General features: G+C 51.2%; 1 protein-coding gene across 2 annotated transcripts in view; it reads left to right on the top strand.

Annotated features, from left to right (window-relative positions):
* ARFGEF1 (ARF guanine nucleotide exchange factor 1) overlaps positions 1-23,321 on the top strand; it is a 277,288-nt gene that overhangs the window by 181,182 nt on the left and 72,785 nt on the right. For both annotated transcript variants that reach the window (XM_073583854.1, XM_073583853.1), the window contains exons 33-36: positions 18,233-18,290; positions 19,365-19,497; positions 19,804-19,943; positions 21,480-21,648. In XM_073583854.1, coding sequence (XP_073439955.1) covers positions 18,233-18,290; positions 19,365-19,497; positions 19,804-19,943; positions 21,480-21,648 — 500 coding nt within the window. The remainder of the gene's footprint in view (positions 1-18,232; positions 18,291-19,364; positions 19,498-19,803; positions 19,944-21,479; positions 21,649-23,321) is intronic.

Genomic DNA, 23,321 nt, shown 5'->3' with positions numbered 1-23,321 from the left:
ATGGGCACTCGATTATGGGATGGAGGATATGTATGATGGGTATAAGGGCACGGGACTATGGGATGGAGGATATGTCTGATGGGTATATGGGCACGACACTGGTATGGAGGATGTGTGATGGGTATATGGGCACTTGACTATGGGATGGCGAATATGTATGATGGGTATATGGGCACGGGACTATGGGATGGCGAATAAGTATGATGGGTATATGGGCACGGGACTATGGGATGAAGGATGTGTGATGGGTATATGGGCACTTGACTAGGGGATGGAGGATAGGTATGTTGGGTATATGGGCACGGGACTATGGGATGGAGGATAATTATAGTGGTTTGAAAAAACCACTATATTGTAATCCGAACGCTGCTATCTTATTCTTCTTCTTATTATTATTAAGTTGATTTCCGCAATTAATGCGGCCCGAACCGCTACACGCACAGACTCCGTTGAGGTGTCGTTTCGAAGCCAGCGTCCACGAGAGGTGTGCTAAGTATTTTTCGTGTCGATCGGATTTGTAGTTTTTGCGCAATTTGCATTTCAAATTGTTTTTTCCCGTCAATGGAATGCACTGTCTCCAATGCTTTTCAATGGGAAATGGCAAAACGTGCCCTGAGGTGATAAAAATGGCAGTAAAGCTCATTGATATGCGCAGGCACACCCAGTTACTATGCCAACGCCTACGAACGTCACATGACGCCCCCAGGACAGAGCTTCTGCCACATAATATCAGCTCTTAAAGCGAAACCCACAGCACAAATGCAAATCTACCTTCATCACATGACGCATGCCCCTGAGAGAGAATGTGCGCCAAAGTGCGCCCCCGCCCACCAAATCGGACCCTGAGGGGCCCCGCCCACCAAATCAGACCCTGAGAGATCCCGCCCACCAAATCAGACCCTGAGGGGCCCCGCTCACCAAATCAGACCCTGAGGGGCCCTTCTCACCAAATTGAGCTCTGAGGGGCCCCGCTCACCAAATCGGACCCTGAGGGGCCCCGCCCACCAAATCAGATCCTGAGGGGCCCCTCCCACCAAATCGAACCCTGAGGGGCTCTGCCCACCAAATCAGACCCTGAGGGGCCCCACCCACCAAATCAGACCCTGAGGGGCCCCGCCCACCAAATCAGACCCTGAGGGGCCCCGCCCACCAAATCAAACCCTGAGGGGCCCCGCCCACCAAATCGGACCCTGAGGGATCCCGCCCACCAAATCGGACCCTGTGGAGCCCCACCCACCAAATCGGACCCTGAGGGGCCCCGCCCGCCAAATCAGACCCTGAGGGGCCCCGCCCACCAACTTGGACCCTGAGGGGCCCCCACCAAATTGGACCCAGAGTGGCCCCGCCCACCAAATCAGACCCAGATGGCCCCACCCACCAAATTAGACCCTGAGGGGCCCCGGCCACCAAATTAGACCCTGAGGGGCCCCATCCACAAAATTGGACCCTGAGGGGCCACGGCCACCAAATCGGACCCTGAGGGGCCCAGACCACAAAATTGGACCCTGAGGGGCCACGGCCACCAAATCGGACCCTGCGGGGCCCTCCCACCACTTCGGACCCTGAGAGGCCCCACCCACCAAATCGGACCCTGAGGGGCCCCACCCACCAAATCGGACCCTGAGAGGCCCCACCCACAAAATCAGACCCTGAGGGGCCCCAGCCACAAAATCGGACCCTGAGGGGCCCCACCCACAAAATTGGACCCTGAGGGGTTCCGGCCACAAAAATCGGATCCTGAGGGGCCCCGGCCACAAAATCGGACCCTGAGGGGCCCCGGCCACAAAATCGGACCCTGAGGGGCCCCAGCCACCAAATCGGACCCTGAGGGGCCCCACCCACCAAATCCAACCCTGAGGGGCCCCGGCCACCAAATCAGACCCTGAGGGGCCCCTGCCACCAAATCGGACCCTGAGGGGCCCCGGCCACAAAATCGGACCCTGAGGGGCCCCACCCACAAAATCAGGCCCTGATGGGCCCCACCCACAAAATCAGACCCTGAGGCCAAAGTGGCCGCTGAGAGGCACCCACAGTTAAAACAAATCCTGAGTTGAAAGTCTTGCAGGGGCAGCAGGCAAGTCTCTCTTAAAGGGGCAGCCCGGGCACCATTTCAAACCACTATCTGTACTTCCTTCAGGAAATACACATCTAGTATTAATGTTGTAATCAGAACGCTGCTAACTTATTCTTATTTTTCAGTTGATTTCCGCAATTAATGTGGCCTGAACCGCTACACGCACAGACTCCGTTGAGGTGTCGTTTCAAAGCCAGCGTCCACGAGAGGTGTGCTAAGTATTTTTCGTGTCAATCGGATTTGTAGTTTTTGCGCAATTTACGTCTGAAATTTTTTTTTCCTGTCATTCGAATGCACTGTCTCAATGCATTTGAATGGGAAACTTAAAACGTGCCCTGAGGCGATTGAAATGGCAGTAAAGCTCATTGATATGCGCAGGCACACCCAGTTACTATGCCAACGCCTACGAACATCACATGACGCCCCCAGGACAGAGCTTCTGCCACATAATATCAGCTCTTAAAGCGAAACCCACAGCACAAATGCAAATCTAGCTTCATCACATGACGCATGCCCCTGAGAGAGAATGTGCACCAAAGTGCGACCCCGCCCACCAAATCGGACCCTGAGGGGCCCTGCTCAACAAATTGAACTCTGAGGGGCCCTGCTCACCAAATCAGACCCTAAGGGGCCCCGCCCACCAAATCAGATTCTGAAAGGCCCCAACCACCAAATCGGACCCTGACGGGCCCTGCCCACCAAATCCAACCCTGAGGGGCCCCACCCACCAAATCGAACCCTGAGGGGCCCGCCCACCAAATCGGACCCTGAGGGGCCCCACCAAATCAGACCCTGTGGGGCCCCGCCCTCCATATCAGACCCTGAGGGGCCCCGGCCACCAAATCAAACCCTGAGGTGCCCCAAACACAGAATCGGACCCTGAGGGGCCCCGGCCACAAAATCGGATCCTGAGGGGCCCCGACCACAAAATTGGACCCTGAGGGGCCCCTGCCACCAAATCGGACCCTGAGGGGCCCCACCCACAAAATCAGGCCCTGATGGGCCCCACCCACAAAATCAGACCCTGAGGCCAAAGTGGCCGCTGAGAGGCACCCACAGTTAAAACGAATCCTGAGTTGAAAGTCTTGCAGGGGCAGCAGGCAAGTCTCTCTTAAAGGGGCAGCCCGGGCACCATTTCAAACCACTATCTGTACTTCCTTCAGGAAATACACATCTAGTATTAATGTTGTAATCAGAACGCTGCTAACTTATTCTTATTTTTCAGTTGATTTCCGCAATTAATGTGGCCTGAACCGCTACACGCACAGACTCCGTTGAGGTGTCGTTTCAAAGCCAGCGTCCACGAGAGGTGTGCTAAGTATTTTTCGTGTCAATCGGATTTGTAGTTTTTGCGCAATTTACGTCTGAAATTTTTTTTTCCTGTCATTCGAATGCACTGTCTCAATGCATTTGAATGGGAAACTTAAAACGTGCCCTGAGGCGATTGAAATGGCAGTAAAGCTCATTGATATGCGCAGGCACACCCAGTTACTATGCCAACGCCTACGAACATCACATGACGCCCCCAGGACAGAGCTTCTGCCACATAATATCAGCTCTTAAAGCGAAACCCACAGCACAAATGCAAATCTAGCTTCATCACATGACGCATGCCCCTGAGAGAGAATGTGCACCAAAGTGCGACCCCGCCCACCAAATCGGACCCTGAGTGGCCCTGCTCACCAAATTGAACTCTGAGGGGCCCTGCTCACCAAATCAGACCCTAAGGGGCCCCGCCCACCAAATCAGATTCTGAAAGGCCCCAACCACCAAATCGGACCCTGACGGCCCTGCCCACCAAATCCAACCCTGAGGGGCCCCACCCACCAAATCGAACCCTGAGGGGCCCGCCCACCAAATCGGACCCTGAGGGGCCCCACCAAATCAGACCCTGTGGGGCCCCGCCCTCCATATCAGACCCTGAGGGGCCCCGGCCACCAAATCAAACCCTGAGGTGCCCCAAACACAGAATCGGACCCTGAGGGGCCCCGGCCACAAAATCGGATCCTGAGGGGCCCCGACCACAAAATTGGACCCTGAGGGGCCACGGCCACCAAATCGGACCCTGAGGGGCCACGGCCACCAAATCGGACCCTGAGAGGCCCCACCCACCAAATCGGACCCTGAGGGGCCCCGGCCACAAAATCGGACCCTGAGGGGCCCCGGCCACAAAATCGGACCCTGAGGGGCCCCGGCCACAAAATCGGACCCTGAGGGGCCCCGGCCACAAAATCGGACCCTGAGGGGTCCTGGCCACAAAATCGGATCCTGAGTGGCCCCACCCACAAAATCAGACCCTATGGGGTCCTGGCCACAAAATCAGATCCTGAAGTGCCCCACCCACAAAATCAGACCTTGAGGGGCCCCGTCCATAAAATCAGACCCTGAGGGGCCCCGGCCATAAAATAGGACCCTGAAAGGCCCCGGCCACAAAATCGTACCCTGAGGGGCTCCACCCACAAAATCAGACCATGAGTGGCCCCACCCACAAAATCGGACCCTGAGGGGCCCCACCCATAAAATCGGACCCTGAGAGGCCACACCCACAAAATCAGACCCTGAGGGGCCCCACCCACAAAATTGGACCCTGAGGAATCCCGGCCACTAATTCAAATCCTGAGGAGCCCAGGCCACCGAATTGGATCCTGAGGGGCCCCACCCACCAAATCAGACCCTGAGGCCAAAGTGGCCCCTGAGAGGCACCCACATTTAAAACGGATCCTGAGTTGAAAGTCTTGCAGGGGCAGCAGCCAAGTCTCTCTTAAAGGGGCAGCCCAGGCACCATTTCAAACCACTATCTGTACTTCCTTCAGGAAATACACATCTAGTTATAGTGGTTTGAAAAAACCACTATATTGTAATCCGAACGCTGCTAACTTATTCTTCTTCTTCTTATTATTATTATTATTAAGTTGATTTCCGCAATTAATGCGGCCCGAACCGCTACACGCACAGACTCCGTTGAGGTGTCGTTTCGAAGCCAGCGTCCATGAGAGGTGTGCTAAGTATTTTTCGTGTCGATCGGATTTGTAGTTTTTGCGCAATTTGCGTTTGAAAATTTTTTTTCCCGTCATTGGAATGCACTGTCTCCAATGCTTTTCAATAGGAAATGGCAAAACGTGCCCTGAGGCGATTGAAATGACAGTTGAGCTCATTGATATGCGCAGGCAGACCCAGTTACTATGCCAACGCCTACGAACTTCACTTGAACCCCAGCACAGAGCCTCTGCCACATAATATCAGCTCTTAAAGCGAAACCCACAGCACAAATGCAAATCTAGCTTCATCACATGACACATGCCCCTGAGAGAGAATGTGTGCGCCAAAGTGGATTTAAAAGAAGCCCAGTGAGCCAAACTAGCTCTTAAAGGGCCAACGCGCCAAAGTGATTGTTAAAGGGCCAGCACACCCAAATGAGTCTTAAAGGGCCGACACACCAAATCGGAGACTGAGCCACCCCGGCCTCCAAATCGGAGGCTGAGCCACCCCGGCCTCCAAATCGGAGGCTGAGCCACCCCGGCCTCCAAATCGGAGGCTGAGCCACCCCGGCCTCCAAATCGGAGGCTGATCCACCCCGGCCTCCAAATCAGAGCCTGATCCACCCCGGCCTCCAAATCGGAGGCTGATCGACCCAGGCCTCCAAATCAGAGGCTGAGCCACCCCGGCCTCCAAATCGGAGGCTAAGCCACCCCGGCCTCCAAATCGGAGGCTGAGCCACCCCGGCCTCCAAATCGGAGGCTGAGCCACCCCGGCCTCCAAATCGGAGGCTGATCGACCACGGCCTCCAAATCGGAGGCTGATCCACCCCGGCCTCCAAATCGGAGGCTGATCCACCCCGGCCTCCAAATCGGAGGCTGAGCCACCCCGGCCTCCAAATCGGAGGCTGAGCCACCCCGGCCTCCAAATCGGAGGCTGAGCCACCCCGGCCTCCAAATCGGAGGCTGAGCCACCCCGGCTTCCAAATCGGAGGCTGATCCACCCCGGCCTCCAAATCGGTGGCTGATCGACCCAGGCCTCCAAATCGGAGGCTGATCGACCCAGGCCTCCAAATCGGAGGCTGAGCCACCCCGGCCTCCAAATCGGAGGCTGATCGACCCCGGCCTCCAAATCGGAGGCTGATCGACCCCGGCCTCCAAATAGAAGGCTGATCGACCCCGGCCTCCAAATCGGAGGCTGAGCCACCCCGGCCTCCAAACAGGAGGCTGAGCCACCCTGGCCTCCAAATCGGAGGCTGATCCACCCCGGCCTCCAAATCGGAGGCTGAGCCACCCCGGCCTCCAAATCGGAGGCTGAGCCACCCCGGCCTCCAAATCGGAGGCTGAGCCACCCCGGCCTCCAAATCGGAGGCTGATCCACCCCGGCCTCCAAATCGGAGGCTGATCGACCCCGGCCTCCAAATCGGAGGCTGATCGACCCCGGCCTCCAAATCGGAGGCTGATCGACCCCGGCCTCCAAATCGGAGGCTGATCGACCCCGGCCTCCAAATCGGAGGCTGAGCCACCCCGGCCTCCAAATCGGAGGCTGAGCCACCCCAGCCTCCAAATCGGAGGCTGAGCCACCCCGGCCTCCAAATCGGAGGCTAAGCCACCCCGGCCTCCAAATCGGAGGCTGAGCCACCCCGGCCTCCAAATCCGAGGCTCATCGACCCCGGCCTCCAAATCGGAAGTTCATCGACCCCGGCCTCCAAATCAGAGGCTCTTTGACCTCTGCCTCCAAATCGGAAGCTCAATGACCCCAGCCTCCAAATTGGAGGCTGAGCGACCCCAGCCTCCAAATCTTACCCAGAGTGGCCCCGCCCACCAAATCGGACCCTGTGGGGCCCCGCCCACCAAATCGGACCCTGAGAGGCCCCGCCCACCAAATCGGACCCAGAGTGGTCCCGCCCACCAAATTGGACCCAGAGTGGTCCCGCCCACCAAATTGGACCCAGAGGGGCTCCGCCCACAAAATCAGACCCAGAGGGGCCCCTGCCACAAAATCAGACCCTGAGGGGCCGCGGCCACAAAATCGGACCCTGATGGGCCCCAGTCACAAAATCGGACCCTGAGAGGCCCCGCCCACCAAATTGGACCCAGAGTGGTCCCGCCCACCAAATTGGACCCAGAGGGGCCCCACCCACAAAATCGGACCCAGAGGGGCCCCTGCCACAAAATCGGACCCAGAGGGGCCCCGGCCACAAAATCGGACCCTGAGGGGCCGCGGCCACAAAATCGGACCCTGAGGGGACCCAACCACAAAATCGGACCCTGAGGGGACCCAACCACAAAATCGGACCCTGAGGGGCCCCACCCACAAAATCAGGCCCTGAGGGGCCCCACCCACAAAATCAGACCATGAGGCCAAAGTGGCCCCTGAGAGGCACCCACAGTTAAATCGTATCCTGAGTTGAAAGTCTTGCAGGGGCAGCAGGCAAGTCTCTCTTAAAGGGGCAGCCCGGGCACCATTTCAAACCACTATCTGTACTTCCTTCAGGAAATACACATCTAGTATTAATGTTGTAATCCGAACGCGGCTAACTTATTCTTATTATTCAGTTGATTTCCGCAATTAATGCGGCCCAAACCTCTACACGCACAGACTCCGTTGAGGTGTCGTTTCGAAGCCAGCGTCCACGAGAGGTGTGCTAAGTAATTTTCGTGTCGATCGGATTTGTAGTTTTTGCGCAATTTGCATTTGAAAAAACATTTTCCTCAACGCATTTCAATGGGGAAATGTTGCCACAGACAAAACATGCCCTGAGGCAATTGAAATGGCAGTTATGCTCATTGATATGCGCAGGCACACCCAGTTACTATGCCAACGCCTACGAACGTAACATGACCTTTCCAGGACACAGTTTCTGGCAGATAATTTCTGCTCTTAAAGCAAAACCTACAGCACAAATGCAAATCTAACTTCATCACATGACGCATGCCCCTGAGAGAGAATGTGCGCCAAAGTGGATTTAGAAGCCCAGTGAGCCAAACTGGCTCTTAAAGGGCCGACACGCCAAAGTGATTCTTAAGGGGCTGGCGCACCGAAATGAGTCTTAAAGGGCCAGCGTGCTAAATCGAAAGCTGAGTGACCCCAGGCTCCAAATCGGAGGCTGAGCCGCCCCGGCCTCCAAATCGGAGGCTGATCGACCCTGGCCTACAAATCGGAGGCTGAGCCACCCTGGCGTCCAAATCGGACCCAGAGTGGCTCCGGTCACCAAATCGGACATTGAGGTGCTCCGCCCACCAAATCGGACCCTGAGGGGCCCCGCCCACCAAATTGGACCCAGAGTGGTCCCGCCCAACAAATCGGACCCTGAAGGGCCCCACCCACAAAATCGGACCCTGGGGGGCCCCGGCCACAAAATCAGACCCTGAGGGGCCCCGCCCACCAAATCGGACCCTGAAGTGCCCCGCCCACCAAATCGGACCTGAGGGGCCCCGCTCACCAAATCGGACCCAGAGGGGCCCCGCCCACCAAATCGGACCCTGAGTGGCACCGCCCACAAAATCGCACCCTGAGGGGGCCCCGCCCCACCAAATCGGACCTTGAGGGGCCCCACCCACACAATCGGACCCTGAGAGGCCCCGCCCCACCAAATCGGACCCTGAGGGGCCCGGCACACCAAATCGGACCCTGAGGGGCCCCACTCACCAAATGAGACCCTGAGGGGCCCGCCCACCAAATTGGACCCTGAGGGGCTCCACCAACAAAATCGGACCCTGAGGGGCCCGGCCACAAAATTGGACCCTGAGGGGCCCCGGCCACAAAATCGGACCCTGAGGTGCCCCACCCACAAAGTCAGACCCTTAGGGGCCCCGGCCACAAAATCGGACGTGAGGGGCCCCACCCACAAAATCAGCTTTGAGGGGCCCCACCCACAAAATCGGACCCTGAGGGGCCCCACCCACAAAATCAGACCCTGAGGGGCCACACCCACCAAATCAGACCCTGAGGGATCCCGGCCACCAATTCAAGCCATGAGGAGCCCAGGCCACTGAATCGGATCCTTAGGGGCCCCACCCACCAAATCAGACACTGAGGCCAAAGTGGCCCCTGAGAGGCACTCACAGTTAAAACAGATCCTGAGTTGAAAGTCTTGCAGTGACAGCAGGCAAGTCTCTCTTAAAGGGGCAGCCCGGGCACCATTTCAAACCACTATCTGTACTTCCTTCAGGAAATACACATCTAGTATTATTATTACTATTCAGTTGATTTCCGCAATTAATGCGGCCCGAACCGCTACACGCACAGACTCCGTTGAGGTGTTGTTTTGAAGCCAGCGTCCACGAGTGGTGTGCTAAGTATTTTTCGTGTCGATCGGATTTGTAGTTTTTGCGCAATTTGCGTTTGAAATTTTTTTTTCCCGTCATTGGAATGCACTGTCTCAATGCATTTGAATGGGAAATGGCAAAACGTGCCCTGAGGCGATTGAAATGGCAGTTAAGCTCATTGATATGCGCAGGAACACCCAGTTACTATGCCAACGCCTACGAACGTCACATGACGCCCCCAGGACAGAGCTTCTGCCACATAATATCAGCTCTTAAAGGAAACCCACAGCACAAATGCAAATCTAGCTTCATCACATGAGAGAGAATGTGCGCCAAAGTGTGCCCCCGCCTACCAAATCGGACCCTGAGGGGCCCCACCCACCAAATCAGACCCTGAGGGGCCCCGCCCACCAAATCGGACCATGAGGGGCCCCGCTCACCAAATCGGACCATGAGGGGCCCCGCTCACCAAATTGAACTCTGAGGGGCCCCGCTCACCAAATCGGACCATGAGGGGCCCCGCTCACCAAATTGAACTCTGAGGGTCCCCACCCACCAAATCGGACCCTGAGGGTCCCCACCCACCAAATCGGACCCTGAGGGTCCCCACCCACCAAATCAGACCCTGAGGGGCCCCGGCCACTAAATCGGACCCTGAGGGGCCCCACCCACCAAATCGGACCCTTATGGGCCCTGGCCACTAAATCGGACCCTGAGGGGCCCCACCCACAAAATCGGACCCTGAGGCCAAAGTGGCGCCTGAGATGCACTCACAGTTAAAACGGATCCTGAGTTGAAAGTCTTGCAGGGGCAGCAGGCAAGTCTCTCTTAAAGGGGCAGCCCGGGCACCATTTCAAACCACTATCTGTACTTCCTTCAGGAAATACACATCTAGTTATTATTATTATTATTAAGTTGATTTCCGCAATTAATGCGGCCCGAACCGCTACACGCACAGACTCCGTTGAGGTGTCGTTTCGAAGCCAGCGTCCATGAGAGGTGTGCTAAGTATTTTTCGTGTCGATCGGATTTGTAGTTTTTGCGCAATTTGCGTTTGAAATTTTTTTTTCCCGTCATTGGAATGCACTGTCTCAATGCATTTGAATGGGGAAATTTTGCTATAGACAAAACATGCCCTGAGGCGATTGAAATGGCAGTTAAGCTCATTGATATGCGCAGGCAGACCCAGTTACTATGCCAACGCCTACGAACGTCACATGACCTCTCCAAGACAGAGCTTCTGCCACATAATATCAGCTCTTAAAGCAAAACCCACAGCACAAATGCAAATCTAGCTTCATCACATGACGTATGCCCCTGAGAGAGAATGTGCGCCAAAGTGGATTTAGAAGCCCATTGAGCCACCCTGGCTCTTAAAGGGCCGACGCGCCAAAGTGATTCTTAAAGAGCTGGCGCACCAAAATGAGTCTTAAAGGGCCGGCGTGCCAAATCGAAAGCTGAGTGACCCAAGGCTCCAAATCGGAGGCTGATAGACCCGGCCTACAAAAAGGAGGCTGAGCCACCCTGGCATCCAAATTGGACCCAGAGTGGCCCCGCCCACCAAATCAGACCCAGAGTGGCCCCACCCACAAAATCAGACCCTGTGGGGATCCGGCCACAAAATCAGACCCTGAGAGGCTCCGGACACAAAATCGGACCCTGAGGGGCCCCAACCACAAAATCGGACCCTGAGAGGCACCGGCCACAAAATTGGACCCTGAGAGGCACCGGCCACAAAATCGGACCCTGAGGGGCCCCGGCCACAAAATCGGACCCTGAGGGGCCCAACCCACAAAATCACTCAGTGACCCCACCCACCAAATTGGACCCTGAAGTGCCCCGCCCACCAAATCGGACCCAGAGTGGCCCTGCCCACCAAATCAGACCCAGAGTGGCCCCGCCCACCAAATCGGATCCTGAGGGGCCCCGTCCACCAAATCGGACCCTGAGGGGCCCCGTCCATCAAATCGAACCCTGAGGGGCCCCGCCCACCAAATCGGACCCTGAGGGGGCCCGCCCACCAAATCGGACCCTGAGGGGCCCCGCCCACCAATTCGGACACTGAGGGGCCCCGCCCACTAAATCGGATTCTGAAAGGCCCCAACCACAAAATCGGACCCTGAGGGGCCCCGCTGACCAAATTGAACTCTGAGGGGCCCCACTCACCAAATCGTACCCTGAGTGGCCCCGCCCACCAAATTGGACCCTGAGGGGTCCCACCCACAAAATCGGACCCTGAGGCCAAAGTGGCCCCTGAGAGGCACCCACAGTTAAAACGGATCCTGAGTTGAAAGTCTTGCAGGGGCAGCAGGCAAGTCTCTCTTAAAGGGGCAGCCCGGGCACCATTTCAAACCACTATCTGTACTTCCTTCAGGAAATACACATCTAGTTATAGTGGTTTGAAAAAAACACTATATTGTAATCCGAACGCTGCTAACTTATTCTTCTTCTTATTATTATTATTAAGTTGATTTCCGCAATTAATGCGGCCCGAACCGCTACACGCACAGACTCCGTTGAGGTGTCGTTTCGAAGCCAGCGTCCATGAGAGGTGTGCTAAGTATTTTTCGTGTCGATCGGATTTGTAGTTTTTGCACAATTTGCGTTTGAAATTTTTTTTTCCCCGTCATTGGAATGCACTGTCTCCAATGCTTTTCAATAGGAAATGGCAAAACGTGCCCTGAGGCGATTGAAATGACAGTTGAGCTCATTGATATGCGCAGGCAGACCCAGTTACTATGCCAACGCCTACGAACTTCACTTGAACCCCAGCACAGAGCCTCTGCCACATAATATCAGCTCTTAAAGCGAAACTCACAGCACAAATGCAAATCTAGCTTCATCACATGACACATGCCCCTGAGAGAGAATGTGTGCGCCAAAGTGGATTTAAAAGAAGCCCAGTGAGCCAAATAGCTCTTAAAGGGCCAACGCGCCAAAGTGATTGTTAAAGGGCCAGCGCACCCAAATGAGTCTTAAAGGGCCGACACCAAATCGGAGGCTGATCGACCCCGGCCTCCAAATCGGAGGCTGATCGACCCCGGCCTCCAAATCGGAGGCTGATCGACCCCGGCCTCCAAATCGGAGGCTGATCGACCCCGGCCTCCAAATCGGAGGCTGATCGACCCCGGCCTCCAAATCGGAGGCTGATCCACCCCGGCCTCCAAATCGGAGGCTGAGCCACCCCGGCCTCCAAATCGGAGGCTGAGCCACCCCGGCCTCCAAATCGGAGGCTGAGCCACCCCGGCCTCCAAATCGGAGGCTGAGCCACCCCGGCCTCCAAATCGGAGGCTGAGCCACCCCGGCCTCCAAATCGGAGGCTGAGCCACCCCGGCCTCCAAATCGGAGGCTGAGCCACCCCGGCCTCCAAATCGGAGGCTGAGCCACCCCGGCCTCCAAATCGGAGGCTGAGCCACCCCGGCCTCCAAATCGGAGGCTGAGCCACCCCGGCCTCCAAATCGGAGGCTGAGCCACCCCGGCCTCCAAATCGGAGGCTGAGCCACCCCGGCCTCCAAATCGGAGGCTGAGCCACCCCGGCCTCCAAATCGGAGGCTGAGCCACCCCGGCCTCCAAATCGGAGGCTGAGCCACCCCGGCCTCCAAATCGGAGGCTGAGCCACCCCGGCCTCCAAATCGGAGGCTGAGCCACCCCGGCCTCCAAATCGGAGGCTGAGCCACCCCGGCCTCCAAATCGGAGGCTGAGCCACCCCGGCCTCCAAATCGGAGGCTGAGCCACCCCGGCCTCCAAATCGGAGGCTGAGCCACCCCGGCCTCCAAATCGGAGGCTGAGCCACCCCGGCCTCCAAATCGGAGGCTGAGCCACCCCGGCCTCCAAATCGGAGGCTGAGCCACCCCGGCCTCCAAATCGGAGGCTGAGCCACCCCGGCCTCCAAATCGGAGGCTGAGCCACCCCGGCCTCCAAATCGGAGGCTGAGCCACCCCGGCCTCCAAATCGGAGGCTGAGCCACCCCGGCCTCCAAATAGGAGGCTGAGCCACCCCGGCCTCCAAATAGGAGGCTGAGCCACCCCGGCCTCCAAATCGGAGGCTGAGCCACCCCGGCCTCCAAATCGGAGGCTGAGCCACCCCGGCCTCCAAATCGGAGGCTGAGCCACCCCGGCCTCCAAATAGGAGGCTGAGCCACCCCGGCCTCCAAATAGGAGGCTGAGCCACCCCGGCCTCCAAATAGGAGGCTGAGCCACCCCGGCCTCCAAATAGGAGGCTGAGCCACCCCGGCCTCCAAATAGGAGGCTGAGCCACCCCGGCCTCCAAATAGGAGGCTGAGCCACCCCGGCCTCCAAATAGGAGGCTGAGCCACCCCGGCCTCCAAATAGGAGGCTGAGCCACCCCGGCCTCCAAATAGGAGGCTGAGCCACCCCGGCCTCCAAATAGGAGGCTGAGCCACCCCGGCCTCCAAATAGGAGGCTGAGCCACCCCGGCCTCCAAATAGGAGGCTGAGCCACCCCGGCCTCCAAATAGGAGGCTGAGCCACCCCGGCCTCCAAATCGGAGGCTGAGCCACCCCGGCCTCCAAATTGGAGGCTGAGCCACCCCGGCCTCCAAATCGGAAGCTCAGCGACCCCGGCCTCCAAATTGGAGGCTGAGCGACCCCAGCCTCCAAATCTTACCCAGAGTGGCCCCACCCACCAAATCAGACCCAGAGAGGCCCCGCCCACCAAATCGGACCTTGTGGGGCCCCACCCACAAAATCAGACCTGAGGGGCCACACCCACAAAATCGGACTCTGAGGAATCCCGGCCACCAATTCAAGCCCTGAGGAGCCCAGGCCACAGAGTCGGATCCTGAGGCCCCCCACCCACCAAATCAGACCCTCAGGCCAAAGTGGCCCCTGAGAGGCACCCACAGTTAAATCGTATCCTGAGTTGAAAGTCTTGCAGGGGCAGCAGGCAAGTCTCTTTTAAAGGGGCAGCCCGGGCACCATTTCAAAGCACTATCTGTACTTCCTTCAGGAAATACACATCTAGTTATAATTTGTTATAACTATCCCCAGTTAGTTACTATGCCCGGGCAGCGCCAGGCTCTTCAGCTAGTAAGTGTGTGTGTATGTGTATATATATATATACATACACACACACTTACTAGCTGAAGAGCCTGGCGCTGCCCGGGCATAGTAACTAACTGGGGATAGTTATAACAAATTATAACTAGATGTGTATTTCCTGAAGGAAGTACAGATAGTGCTTTGAAATGGTGCCCGGGCTGGTCATACTGTATGTATGTATGTGTGTATATATACAGTGCCTACAAGTAGTATTCAACCCCCTGCAGATTTAGCAGGTTTACACATTCGGAATTAACTTGGCATTGTGACATTTGGACTGTAGATCAGCCTGGAAGTGTGAAATGCACTGCAGCAAAAAAGAATGTTATTTCTTTGTTTAATTTTTTTTAAATTGTGAAAAGTTTATTCAGAGGGTCATTTATTATTCAACCCCTCAAACCACCAGAATTATGTTTGGTTCCCCTAAAGTATTAAGAAGTATTTCAGGCACAAAGAACAATGAGCTTCACATGTTTGGATTAATTATCTCTTTTTCCAGCCTTTTCTGACTATTTAAGACCCTCCCCAAACTTGTGAACAGCACTCATACATGGTCAACATGGGAAAGACAAAGGAGCATTCCAAGGCCATCAGAGACAAGATCGTGGAGGGTCACAAGGCTGGCAAGGGGTACAAAACCCTTTCCAAGGAGTTGGGCCTACCTGTCTCCACTGTTGGGAGCATCATCCGAAAGTGGAAGGCTTATGGAACTACTGTTAGCCTTCCACGACCTGGACAGCCTTTGAAAGTTTCCTCCCGTGCCGAGGCCAGGCTTGTCCGAAGAGTCAAGGCTAACCCAAGGACAACAAGGAAGGAGCTCCGGGAAGATCTCATGGCAGTGGGTACATTGGTTTCAGTCAATACCATAAGTAACGTACTCCACCGCAATGGTCTCCGTTCCAGACGAGCCCGTAAGGTACCTTTACTTTCAAAGCGTCATGTCAAGGCTCGTCTACAGTTTGCTCATGATCACTTGGAGGACTCTGAGACAGACTGGTTCAAGGTTCTCTGGTCTGATGAGACCAAGATCGAGATCTTTGGTGCCAACCACACACGTGACGTTTGGAGACTGGATGGCACTGCATATGACCCCAAGAATACCATCCCTACAGTCAAGCATGGTGGTGGCAGCATCATGCTGTGGGGCTGTTTCTCAGCCAAGGGGCCTGGCCATCTGGTCCGCATCCATGGGAAGATGGATAGCACGGCCTACCTGGAGATTTTGGCCAAGAACCTCCGCTCCTCCATCAAGGATCTTAAGATGGGTCGTCATTTCATCTTCCAACAAGACAACGACCCAAAGCACACAGCCAAGAAAACCAAGGCCTGGTTCAAGAGGCAAAAAATCAAGGTGTTGGAGTGGCCTAGACAGTCTCCTGACCTTAACCCAATTGAAAACTTGTGGAAGGAGCTCAAGATTAAAGTCCACATGAGACACCCAAAGAACCTAGATAACTTGGAGAAGATCTGCATGGAGGAGTGGGCCAAGATAACTCCAGAGACCTGTGCCGGCCTGATCAGGTCTGTATTGTAAGGGTTCCAATGGATGTCCAGCTAAAAGGTGTGTCCAGCCCCACCATATGGGGAATGATGTCACAAGTCTATTGTCCATTGGCTATAAACACATCCCCTCAATACCTGTTTTAACCAGTATATAATACAAGAAGCTAGAGGAGGGGGCATCCTGTGTGCACATAGACAGCAAGCTGGAGGAGGGGCTTCGGAGCACAAGATAACCTAATTATGGCAATGAAGGTCCTTTGTTGGTAGATAAGTGTAAGCCAGTTATTCTCTGCTTGGACAATTTGACCATCTGGTTGAAACAAGCTTCAATGACCTTCTTGGAAGGTTCAAAGAGCTGATTGAAACTATATCAATAGCTGGTATTAATTAATTGGAGTGTTGAAACCATTAAAAATAACTCATAGTATACAGGTCTTATAAAAGACTATTATTAGCTGTAATTGCAAACAAGGGTTATTCCACAAAATATTAAACCTAGGGGTTGAATAATAATTGACCCACACTTGTATGTTTAAAATTTATTAAAATTTAACTGAGCAACATAACTTTTTGGTTTGTAAGATTTATGCATCTGTTAATAAATCCTGCTCTTGTGTGAAGTTTGAAGGCTCTAACTTATTTGCATCTTATCAAACCTGCTAAATCTGCAGGGGGTTGAATACTACTTGTAGGCACTGTATATATATATATATATATATATACATACATACAGTATATATGCAAATATCCCATATTATAAATAGTGAAAATTCATAAAAGGTCCTATAGGATCTGGATGATCAGATGGATGACCGAATGGATGAAAGAATTCCAAGGACCGGGTACAGACTAAAAGCAAAGAGATAAGAAAAGGAAAAAATATTTTATTAATAAAACATTTATAAAAACGCATTAAAAGATAATTGTTTGTTGAGACCCTTGGGTGCAATAGTGTCCAGTCTAAAGATCCACTTGGACTCAATTTGCGCTAGTCGTTTCTTAATATCACCTCCCCTAGAGTTCAATATGACATGATCAATCCCTCGCACCTTTAATAGAGATTCAATACATTGATGAAATAATTTAAAATGCTTTGGCAAAGTTGAGAAAGCCATGGTAGGCGAAACGTACGTTGGAGGGAGCTGGAGACACATTGAGCCACTGATCACGGGTATTTATGATCCTATTACATTTCCTATGCACTTTATTTGAGCTCTCAGACTTTAGGTCTATTCATTATATGCACTTTATATTGCTTATGGATTTTTTATGATCACTATATTTATTCATGGCCCATGTGTTCACTATGTAACTATCTCCTTATACTACGACATATTATGGTATTTGTATGGTTTTCCTTTTATTGTGTAATTAAAAAACTTTTCAAGTCTTTATTAATTTGGACTTTAATTTGGTTTATTCATATTTGTTTTAGAAGGTTTTCTTAATTTCACACTAGCGTTTTGAGGCGTAGCGGACGCTCGCCGTGAAGCTCCGCCCCCTGTTGCGCCTCCTCCGGTCAGCTCCGCCTATGGGCGCATGATGCTGCATGCGACCTGCGTACCCTATATCACTGGGTACGCAGGCCGTGCGCAGGTATGCTTTTGCCGGCGCATGCGTCCTTTTGTCGGTGCGTCGACCTGCGCCAAACGCATCGTGTTGCATTTTGGTGCTGCCGGTGCACCGTTAAAAGAACGCATGCGCCGACAAAAGCATACATGCGCACGGCCTGCGTACCCAGTGATAAAGTTCGGGTACGCAGGTTGCATTCGGCGTCATGCGCGCATAGGCGGAGCTCACCGGAGGAGGCGCGGCAGGGGGCGGAGCTTCACGGCAAGCATCCGCTGCGCCTCAAAACCCTAGTTTGAAACTAGCCTTAACTTTATGGAGTGTTGCTTTGGTCTTAGGCTTTGTTCACATGTTGCGTTTTTTCTGTTTTTTTAATGCAAATTTTAAGCTGGGCTTTACATTAACAGCAAAAGCTATGTGCACACATTGTTTTTTTTTTCTGACTGTATTACAAAACTGCTTCGTGTTTGAAAACTGCAGGTTGTCACTTTTTTCAGCTTTTTTTCACCCATAGAAAGCAATGAGGAAGTGCAAAAAATGCAGGTATCAGGTCTTGCAGTGTTTTTGGTGCAAAAACCGGAGGAAGTTGCATTATGTTTTTTTTTTTTTTTGTGCACTAAACTTTCATCAGCTTGCACAAGAGACAAATGTACCAGACAAAAACACAGCAAACCTACTTTTTGTAAGCAGCTTCTTTCCTGCCAAGAGAGCAAGTTTTGTCTGCAGAAAAAAAACGCAATGTGTGAACATGGCCTTAATCTTCTCTTGTCTACTTGCACAGATTGTTAACATGGAAACCAGCATCTGGAGAGATTGATCTAAGCACTGAAAAGCAGCTGGTAAGTTGTGTATTGCCTCCAGAAGCTGTATTGCATCTGGTCATACTTCTCATCTTCTCGATCAGCGATATGAATCCTTTTATGCAATTAAAGCCACTGTTTTCAGCTTAAAATCCTTATGTAAGTTCATATCCCATTCTAAACCTGACCATAAACATAGTAAAGCGCTCTTCTTGACCACCATCTTCCTCCCTCTCCACACCGGACAGAGTTTATATTCAGTTAGAGAAACACTACTCTGCCTGCTCTTGGTCCTGGCCACTGTGTTAAATTGACAGCCCATGTTCTTCCAAGCAGGAGCTGGTCTGATCCCCCGCTATCAGGCACATCGTGCAGACCCTGGCGATAAGGCAGAAGTGGTATATTTCACCTCCTGTCTTCACCGGTTACACAGCATCCAATCAGCGCTCTGCAGTGAGCAGTGTATCAGCACCGCTGATGCTTCTGTAAGATTTTGCCATTTTGATTGCTCAGGGTCTGGTGGATCCTAGCAGACCCTGATCACCTCTGTCTGTGATGTGTGGCACAGCAAGGTGGCTCTTCTTCCATGTTCGCCCTCCCCCGCACAACACATCACACACAGATCAAATCTCTGATATACATATTTGTGTGTGTATAATATGTATACGTGTACATGTTCTCCAGGGATTTTTCTATCTATTTTGGAACGTGACTTATACTCAAGTACATACGGTATATATTTGCATAAAAAAATCAAATTACACAGCAGTTTATATATACACCAAGACGGCGTTAAAAAAAAATAAATTTGGTTGCCATTAAAGAAAGTCCTCATACAGTCATGTCAGTGAAAAAAAATCTATAAAGTATTACCAAAAAAAAATTGGCTCTATCTTTATGAATTTTTTTTTAAAATTCTATGTAGATATTTGCAGATTGGTCTATTTTATTTCAGAGTTGGCATTTTGGTAAAGCCTTTGGAGGAAGGACAGACAGTTCATCAATCTTTTATGTATTGCATATGTAAAAGGGTTTTTTTTTTTTTTGTCTTTACACAAAAATTATAAAATATTCAAAAGATATCTTCAACCAAGTGCAATTTGTGTCTGTCAGGACTCCATATCCCAGAAGTCAGTTGATATCCATGACTCCATCCAGCCCCGGACGGCTGACGGCAGACGCAGCACCCAGCCTGGCATTACAAGTGTAGCTAATGAGGACTTCTACCTGATCAGATCTGGAGCAAGTGAGTAGTACTAAGGGCAAGATGTGATTGCGGTGCGCCAGTGAAGCCCGGGCCACAGAACCGCACTATGTGAAGTAACAAATAATGGCTTCCTTTATTTCTGCGCCTCGCAGACGACTCATGTCATTGGTTTCAACCTCTGATTATTTTGTATTTTAGTGTCCGCAAAACACAGCATTTTGTCAGTAATTAACTTGCGAGGGTGGAAGATAACAAGTGTCTTTGATCTTGAAAAGGATTTTGGCTTCTTCTAGGAGATTGAATAATTTCATTGCCATTTTTTTTTTTACATTTTTTTCATTTTAGAACTTCCAGAACAGAAGCTTTTTTCAGCATTGTTAATTAAATGCGTGGTGCAACTAGAACTCATTCAGACCATCGACAATATCGTGTTTTTCCCCGCAACCAGTAAGAAAGAAGATGCAGAAAATCTGGCTGCCGCTCAGGTGTGTTGTCTTATTGTGGGGATATGAAACAATGGTGGAGACCTCATACACCGGCGCATTGTATCGGAGGCCTCGTACAGATGGGTCAGTTGTAATCCTATTTCATGCTGTGTATTTCGGATACTACAACGGAACAGAAGTTGAAGACCAAAAGTAATTGAATGATGGTTTGTCCATCTGTATGAGGTCTTATTGTGTTAGTAAAATCGTCCACGTGCCCTTTAATGAATGTTTGCTAACCTCTAGTTTTCATTGCATTCATGGTGTGGGCTCGTGACCATTTAGTTATCAATTCATGGAATTTGCTCTGGATGTCATTAGGACCGGACACAATGTTACATGGCAGATAAAGGCTCTGAGGTTTAACCTGCTAGCGTGACTCGAGCAACTTACGGTATGCTCCGAGGTTACCATATTTCCCTATACTATAAAATTCACACTTTCAGCAAGGAAAAAGGGTTTTGCATTCAGATGGGCTCGGCAGCACCAGATCCTCCCGGACAGCTTTCTTATTGATCAGGCAGAGTGTTCTGTTCAGCCTGATAATTATCACAGGCGTTATGTTTAGGTTGTCTCTGGATTGGGTGTCCGGACAATACGCAGAATGTCGATGGCTTCCTTCTAACACTTCATGCAGGAGTTGGCTGGCCCAGCAGTTTCTCCAACCCCGTTATGATCTTGTGTCCTGCCAAGTGTGTGAGCTTGTCACATGTATTAGAAAGTCAGGCCAGAGCCTTCTGCAGCCCACCCTGGTTTGCAAGCTCTGAACCTTTCCAGATAAGGGGTCTGGCATTTTTCATGGAAGCTGGAGACCCCCAGGCTCACTGAACCGAAAATGGAGGAGAATGTACAGTGAGATAAAAACAACATTGTTGTAGGAAAGGAGGGAATGTAGTGTCTGTACTGAGGAGAGGAGGGAAAGCAGAGACCCTACACCTTCCGTACAGTATACTCTGGGGACAAGACTACTGCACGGTAATGGCCTCACTGCTGTTTTTCTGCACAGCTGCTTATTGATAATGTAAGTGCTTTTAGCTGCTGTCGTGTACAAGCCCGTCTGCACCCCGGTGCGGTTATCGGCTGTACTGTGGCTGCACCTTCTTAGTGATGCAGCCACCGGTGTGAATGCAGCCTGGCCAATCAACTATGAACTAGACTGAATATTTTGGAGGAAAATGATTTCTATTCTGGTAAGATCATTGAGAAAAAGCCAACAGCAAGGTGTCCATGCAAAAGTATTAAACCTCACCAAAGACAGATAAATATCAATTATTACATCAGACTTGCCATACACACACAGACATTACTTGCGTCATTTGCGCTTAGTCTATCAGTTGTATACAGTCGGTATGAGCACTCATTATTGGTTTTTACTGGAGAAGTTATCTGTGACAATATGGCCCCTAACACTTGTTACATCCAGACATACAGAAATGTTATGGGGCTATATTGTATTCAAGCAGCCGAAAAAAACCCTCCCTCTTTGTACTGAGTGACATTTGCAGATATAAGACTGTCCCCTTGTGTCATCCGCAGAGAGACGCTGTTCACTTTGATGTCCACGTTGACACTCATGATCAAGGCATGTATCGCTTCCTCACATCTCAGCAACTCTTCAAGCTCCTGGATTGTCTGCTTGAATCTCACAGATTTGCAAAAGCTTTTAACTCCAATAATGAGCAAAGGACTGCTCTGTGGAAGGCAGGTTAGTATCACTGATGTCTGTCTTGTGCATAGATTAATTATTGTATCCTATTGTATAATATTATACCAGTCATGAGTTAATTTGCAGAAATATTAATCATCGGCATATGAAAATTGCTGGGAAAAGACCTGTGCTAATGTGTTACTGCTTCATTGGCACCCACTAAATAGTTGATAAGGTAGAGTAAGGTATATACTATCACCTCTGTTTATGCAGAACATGTATGATGGCTTCTTTCAAAGAGTCCGTTCAGCTCTTCTTTAACCCCTTCCTGACATCTGACGTACTATCCCGTCCATGGGACCCGGGCCCCTATGCCCATGGACGGGATAGTACGTCATAGCGATCAGCAGCGCTCACAGGGAGAGCGCCGCAGATTGCGGCCGGGTGTCAGATGATTATCACAGCTGACACCCTCTGATCTGTCACAGCGATCTGTGATGTGTCAGATCAGCGATCTGACACATGACAGTGATGTCCCCCCGGGACAATGTAATAAAGTTTAAAAACAAAAAAAAAAAAAAGTGCAAAAATAATTTATTAAAAATCTCTAAATAAATTTAAAAAAAAAATATTCCCTAATAAATTCATTTTTTGGAAATAAAAAAAAAAAAAAAAAAGCAATAAAAGTATACATTTAGTTTCACCGTGTCCGTAACGACCCGCCCTATAAAACTGTCCCATTAGTAACCCCTTTAGCGAACCCCTTAAAAAATAAAAATAGAAACAAAGCAAAAAATAATTCTTTATTATCATACCGCCGAACAAAAAGTGCAATAACGCACGATCAAAAAGACGTATATAAATAACCATGGTACCGCTGAAAACCTCATCTTGTCCCGCAAAAAACGAGCTGCCATACAGCATTGTCAGTGAAAAAATAAAAAAGTTATAGCTCGCAGAATAAAGCAATGCAAAAAAGAATTATTTTTTATATAAAATTGTTTTCATTGCATAAAAGCGCCAAAACATAAAAAAGACATAAATGAGGTATCGCTGTAATCGTACTGACCCGAAGAATAAAACCGCTTTATCAATTTTACCGCATGTGTAACGGTGTAAACGCACACCCCAAAAGAAATTCTTGAAATGCTGGTTTTTGTACATTCTGCGTCCCAAAAATCGGATAAAAAGCAATCAAAAAATGTCACGTGCCCGAAAATGGTACCAATAAAAACGTCAAGTCGTCCCGCAAAAAATAAGACCTCACATGACTCGGTGGGTCAAAATATGTAAAAATTATAGCTCTCGAAATGTGGTGATGCAAAAACTATTTTTACAATAAAAAGCGTCTTTTAGTGTATGACAGCTGCCAAACATAAAAACCGCCATATATAGTAAATCAAACCCCCGTTATCACCCACTTAGTTAGGGAAAAATAATAAAATTAAAAAAATGTATTTATTTCCACTTTCCCAGTAGGGTTAGGGCTAGGGTTAGGGCTGAGATTAGGTTTAGGGGTGTGTTGGGGTTCGGGTTGGAGTTAGAATTGGGGGTTTCCACTGTTTGGGCACATCAGGTGCTCTCCAAATGCAACATGGTGTCTGATCTCAATTCCAGCCAATTCTGCGTTGAAAAAGTCAAATGGTGCTCCTTCCCTTCCAAGCTCTGCCATGCGCCCAAACAGTGTTTTACCCTCACATATGGGGGATCAGCCTACTCAGGACAAATTG

Source organism: Dendrobates tinctorius, unplaced genomic scaffold, assembly GCF_039654945.1.
Source record: "Dendrobates tinctorius isolate UK_male_01 unplaced genomic scaffold, ASM3965494v1 ptg000082l, whole genome shotgun sequence".
NCBI lineage: Eukaryota > Metazoa > Chordata > Amphibia > Anura > Dendrobatidae > Dendrobates > Dendrobates tinctorius.
The sequence above is the reverse complement of the archived record's forward strand: the minus strand, read 5'-3'. Positions and strand labels throughout refer to the sequence as shown.